We start from the raw sequence: 6,278 nt of genomic DNA, 5'->3' as shown, positions 1-6,278 counted from the left end.
TACCAACACATTTGTATAACGATAAGCATTAGCAGAGTGTGGTGATAACTTCTGCTGTTCAAACCATTCCCTGGTATGTAGAGCAACTACTAGTGGAGAGAGCCTTTTCCTTGGGCTCAGGTATGACTCACTGAAACACTTATTATGCATGTGTAAGACCCTGGATGAGACAGAGGGACAGCTTTACCTGTGACACATTACTAAGTTTCCTTGATATACTGCAAAAATTATGTAAAGTTGTGTTTGTGTGTGTGCATATGCAGGGTGTGTGTGGTTATGGCATGAGTAGAGAGGCCAGAATACAGTTTTTGGGAGTCAGTTCTCTCCTGCTGCCATGTGCATCCCACGGATTGAACTCAAATGGTCAGGCTCAGTGGCAAGTACTTTTACCCACTGGCCATCTTGCTTTCTCCAAACAAACAAACAAACAAACAAACACCCTTAAATCCTATGATTATCTGCTTGCAAAATCTGAACCCCACCCGATGTAGCTTTATATTAATTTTAGCCAACGGCACTGTCAACAATTATTGGGATTGGCAAAGACTTCAATATAAGCAGGCAAGATAATTCTCACTTGAGGCAGAGAAACTCCAGCCCTTAAAGCAGACAAAAGTTAGCAACACCAGAGGGACCAGGCTGGTGTCTATGTGACTAGAATCAGATGAACAATTCATTGCCTAGAAACTTACGATTTTATGATTCAGATGTTTAAAAAAATCCTATAGGGTGGTCTTCATAAAAAAAAAAAAAAAAAAAAAAAAAAAAAAAAAAAAAAAAAACAACCCAACTTTCTTAACACTGAGTAGGAAAAAAAACCCAACAGAATTGAGGTGAAATATAATAAATACCCTTAATAAGTGCCTCTTAATAAACAAGGATAAACTATTAAGCATTACTAATAGTCATTTATATATTTATCTCTTTTACAAAAATGGCACAGGATCTACTTAGACTTGAAGGCATTTTCAATAACAAGTCAATCTAAGACATTTGAGCAACTGTCTCTCTCATGAAGCAATACAGCTGCTGGACAAGAAGACACTGCTCAGGTGGTGTTGGCCCAGGTCACAGTCAGCCACATGCCTCACTCACCTTATGTATCTGCAGTTGGTACAGGAGCACACTGAATTTCAGGGTTCAGTTCTTCATAGGAACAATTTATTTTCATACGACTCAAAGACTCAAATAGGGTTTTCCTAAAAAGTTATTTTTTTGTTCTGATTAAATCCAGATTTGAGGCAGGAGACCACCCTTGACCTGATATGTGGCTATATCATTTTACTCTCGTCCCCTATTACTGAAAATGGGTAAGAATATATAATATGTTCAATATGTTAAATAAACATGTCAAACTCAGTTCCATTCAATTCTGGTGAGATATAGATTTCATTATCAGTCATTTCTGTGGGGTGTCTTAAAACATGATCTCTTTATGAATTTGCATTTATGAATATGCAGTCACTTCTTTACAGGAAAATATATGTTGGCTCTTAAACTTTAACTTTTGCATAGAAGCAGGTATTAACAAAGGGCTTTCAAGTGGGTGAGAGGGTGAATGTGAAACTGACACTACATCCAACCCAGCCTCCCATGTAAATAGAAGGACATGGGTACTGTTCCTCTTCATTGTACAGACAAGGAAACCAAAGTGAACAGTCCATCCAGGGCCACAGAAGTAATGCTGTAGTAACAAAGGGCTTTCAAGTGGGTGAGAGGGTGAATGTGAAACTGATACTACATTCAACCCAGCCTCCCATGTAAACAGAAGGACATGGGTACTGTTCCTCTTCATTGTACAGACAAGGAAACCAAAGTGAACACGTCCATCCAGGGCCACAGAAGTAATGCTGTAGCTGTGCTTGAGCCTAAAGAGCTGTCACTCACAGCCTGTCTTTGCTCTTCCAATACTGTTTACTGCACTGCATAATCCTCAGGATTACCAAGGAGATTCTAGTTATGTAATCAATCAGCTCATGATCCTGCTACCATGGACACAGGTATGCAGGATGCATGTATGTATGTATGAATGTATGGGAGCATGCATGGGGTTAGGAATCGAACCTGGGACTCTTATATGCTAGGCATATGCTCCACACCTCTCTACTCCTTATCTTCACATTTTTGATCCTTGCTTCTGAAGTCCTTTATATTACATTCTGCTGTTTTGTTATCTTTTTATTTCTTCTATTCTACTTAACTTGCCTGATTTCACAAGCACACAAAACTGTTTTAAATATATGGCATTAAGAGGAACTGACATTTAAACGTCTTAACTGATGCAAAAGGAATTTTTAAACTGTTTTATCAATGAATGATTTAAAAACTTTAAGTCCACCTGACCCCCATAACGAGTCTCCCTGTGTTCTAATTACTCCCTTGGCACTGACTGTTCTAGCAATCTGCAGTAACCACAGTGTGTGTTACACTGCACACTGTGTACAGGCAGAGCACACCCCATTGTTCAGTTCTCGGCAGCAGTAACTTACATTTCACTCTGTGTTATCTGTTGTGACCTGGATGTTTCCTGACTACTCCCAAAAGCAGTTGAACTCCAGGAAGTCAAAGAATGATTTCTTTTCGTCTTTTGCAAGCTACAGCACTCCCTTATTGCATCTGAGAGAAAAGGACGGGAGCACTCGCTCCTCAGGGCATCGGGGTTCCTTACAGGCTGGCTGTCTGTAGGAGGAGCTGGAGCTGGGCAGGACCGGAGGGGTCTGCAGACAGAGCTGTGGGTGTGGGAAGGAAGCCTTCCAGAGAGGACTGAGTGGGCACTGGGATCAGTAACACTCAGGTTTCAAATGGAGGAAATTCTCACTGTTCAGATTCTAGGCTTCTTCACCCACAGCCCTTGCTCTCAGCTGTAACAGAGAAGCGTGCCGCGTAAACAGGAACAGGAATTCCCAGATCTCTGGCCATTTTCTTAATTAGTGCAGTGTTCACTGACAATTATAACTGCCAGTAAGAATTCTCAAGCTTATTTGCTTGTTTTTTATTTTTTAAATCAAACTATGCAACACGCTTTTTAAAACAACATGCAGAAAAGAAAAAAAAAAACAACATGCAGATAATACACACACAGCTGACTCATCATTTCAGGACTCACGGAAGGAGACAAACAACAAGCATCCAGAATATTAATCAAGAAAATGATTTTTTCCTGGAATTACGTGGCTGTAAACACAAATAAAGCAGTGTTCTGGTTAATAACAAAAATGGAATAGCCTCTTCAAAACCCATAGGGTTTGGAGGAGAATCCCCAAACTGGGAAACATGCACAAACAAATCTGGACAAATTCAACTGAAAGCAGGCCTGGCTTCCTAACTGTCCTCATCTGCAGCAATGATTGCGAACTGTTCATGTCCTGTCAACTATGCCTCTCTGCAAGCAGCATTAAACGTTCACCATACAGAACTCAAGAGTAAGGACAACAGCAAACAGAGAGACACACAGACATACAGTGGTAGACAGACGTACCAGCCAGCAAGGTGACAGGGACAGGAATGTAGCCATCCTGCCCTGTCCAGAGACAGACTGACCTTCCTTGAGACTTTTCTGGTTGCTACCCTCAAGGCATTCCTTTTCTTTGAAAGGTTCGAAATCCTCAGCAGTTAAAATCTCTGAGAAGCCTTGTGGCTGCTTCTTGGAGCTATCGATCATGGTGAAGACTTCTGGAGACAGGCAGCATCCAGCGGGGAAAAAAGCTTGATTTGCAGGACAGTAGAGAGCACAGAATACTCCCTCCTCACAGCGCACTAATCACAGGGCAATTAAGTCTCTAAGTGACATAAGGCAGCCATTCTCTTGGAGTTCCCAGCTTGACCTGCAGACAGCGGGAGCAGGGCAGAGGCTTCGAGGCACGACTCTTAAGGTCCCACCCCCTTTCCCAGCCACCCCCCTTCCCTTTGCCATTTCAGCCTCCCCCGCGCTGGCTGTTTCAATCTGCAGCTAGATGGTCCCAATCATCTGACGAGCACTGAGTCAAGCAGTTAAAAATAAATTCTCTATCGTTAAAGAGAAACCTTTGCTGATAACAGGAAGATGAACGGCTGTCTGCCTTCTCTTCCGTGCTCTCTATAAGCAAAGCCTTGGGCTGTGAAATACTTTATACTGGCCAGAAGAGCCCATGCATTACTCATGAAGTTCTCCAGCTAAACAAGTGACAGAAGAAGACATCCAAAGGAAGCAGTTTTATCTTTGCAGAGGCACCACACTGAATAAACATGCTACCAGCACATCTGGGTGGAAAGCATCTTTTCACTCCCACGTTCCTTTGTGGGAGCCTTTTGCTACCCAGGGCTATCCCTGGCAGAGCTTTGTAGCCAGGAATGTGCTGCAAACCCAGCTGCTTCCTCAGCCTTCAGAACCCGGGGAGCAGCAGTTTGCCTTGTGCCACTACTTGGCTGAGGGAGCTAACACCACTAGAATTTTTTTTTTTTTTAAAGAATTGTTTTCCCAAGTATAAAGCAATGCCACTCAGAGATGTTCCTAAAAGATTTAATCAGCAATGGGCTGGAGTTTCATTTCACAACAGGAGTGCCTTTTCTGCAAGGTACAGGTTGCTGCTCATACATGCAAGGGGCACTCTGGCAGAAAATGTTTATGGACAGAAATTCCAGGCAATGTGGAAACAAGTTTGTTTCCATATACACCAAACACATACCAGCAGATACAATACTCTCATTTTTAGAGTTCAAACTATGTGCCTTTGCATAGAGCTACCAAGAGCTGTACTCCATGAGGAGTCTTGTCATGTAAGTAATTTTACTTGTACACAACCAAGGGATGAGACTAAGCTGGAAAAACACATGAGAAAATAGCTGGTAGCACTGTCCCTGACCAGTGACCAGGCATGACTGATGAAGATGAAAAGAGAAGCCTCCAAAGGATGGATATTCCTTCTGAAGAGAAAATGAAGTTATATTAGTCATACACAGCATGGCCTGGTGGGCTGAAGGGTTACAGCACTGCACACAGGAGAAGCGATGTTCTCCTACTGGCACAGATGGGTCTGGAGAAAGCATCCTGCCCTTTGCCTCTGGTTTCAAGGCTAGTGTGCAGTCAACCCATACTATCCTACTAAGATTGCTATCTACCCTTCTCCCACATCTCTGGAGAACGGGATTACACAACATATGACATGTTTCCTGTCAACTAAGATTCCTTTTGAAGCAACAGAAGTCTTCCAGGGTAGTCTAAGCCTAAGAACACATAGAAGTGTCTATCACACTGCCCTCAAGCAAATCTTTCCTACTGTCCCCTGTTCCTGGACCTAGTTTCCAGATACAGCCTTCCTGTCCTTACAAAGGAGTCACAAGGACTGACTGCTGTTTACTGGGCACTTCATTAGCTTTTTTGCACATATGATCCCAGCAGTCCTGCTGAGCTTCATGGTGATTTGAACATCACAGACATTGAAGAGCAAGACCAGGATCACAAAGGCTTGGAACTGAATCAGAGTTGCTGCTCTTCAAACCTGAAGATCTGTTTATTGTACCGCACCGCCTGCTTTCTTCTACAAGAAGCCCTAGTTCTAAGTTTTGGCTAGAGACATGTAGCAGCGGAAGTCATGAGTTTATGACGTCCCTGCTCTTTGGGGAGTGACCACAAGTCACTAATTTATAAAAGCATTTTAATTTTTTATGAAGCAGTAATACTTTATGTATTTATTTATCTATCAATCAGATATTCTGTTGATGGACTTGCAAAATCAGTATTATCAACTCAGTTTACAGATGGGAAAACTGAGGCCTAGGAAAATTAAATTCTTTGTTAGAGATAGCATATCTCATAAGTGAAGGCCAGGATTCTCATAAAATAAACTTGGCTTTAGGTCTTACATCTTACAATACTTTGCAAAAGAAACAGTAAAAACAACAGGGGGCATGTACTTTCCTAGGGTGCTGTTCAAATGTTTTCAGTCTATAGGTTCAAAACATGCGCATATTTCAAGTTATACGCATCATCCCTCCCCCCCTCCCTGAGACAGGATTTCTCTGTGTAGCCCTGGCTGTCCTGGAACTCACTCTGTAGACCAAGCTGGCCTTGAACTCAGAGATCCATCTGTCTCTGCCTCCTAAGTGCTGGGATTAAAGGCATATGCCACCACTGCCCAGCGTATACCCACCACTTTAAAACTCAAAAAGGTCTCTTTGGGCAGAGACAGGCGGATTTCTGAGTTTGAGGCCAGCCTGGTCTACAGAGTGAGTTTCAGAACAGCCAGGGCTATACAGAGAAACCCTGTCTTGAAAAAACAAAAAACAAAAAAAAAACCCAA

General features: G+C 42.4%; 1 protein-coding gene across 5 annotated transcripts in view; it reads right to left on the bottom strand.

The window, feature by feature from the left end:
• Positions 1-6,278, bottom strand: part of Mrtfb (myocardin related transcription factor B) — a 174,173-nt gene that overhangs the window by 64,203 nt on the left and 103,692 nt on the right. Inside the window, exon 1 of one of the 5 annotated variants that reach the window (XM_031363086.1) lies at positions 3,541-3,824. The exons of the other annotated variants lie outside the window; for them this stretch is intronic. Within the exon in view, the coding sequence (XP_031218946.1) occupies positions 3,541-3,661 (121 nt within the window). The 5' untranslated portion in view covers positions 3,662-3,824. Of the gene's footprint in view, positions 1-3,540; positions 3,825-6,278 lie in introns of those variants that run through there. 5 annotated transcript variants of the gene reach the window in all.

This window comes from Mastomys coucha, unplaced genomic scaffold, assembly GCF_008632895.1.
Source record: "Mastomys coucha isolate ucsf_1 unplaced genomic scaffold, UCSF_Mcou_1 pScaffold12, whole genome shotgun sequence".
In the NCBI taxonomy this organism is placed as follows: Eukaryota; Metazoa; Chordata; class Mammalia; order Rodentia; family Muridae; genus Mastomys; species Mastomys coucha.
This window is presented reverse-complemented; position numbering and strand designations above follow the sequence as displayed.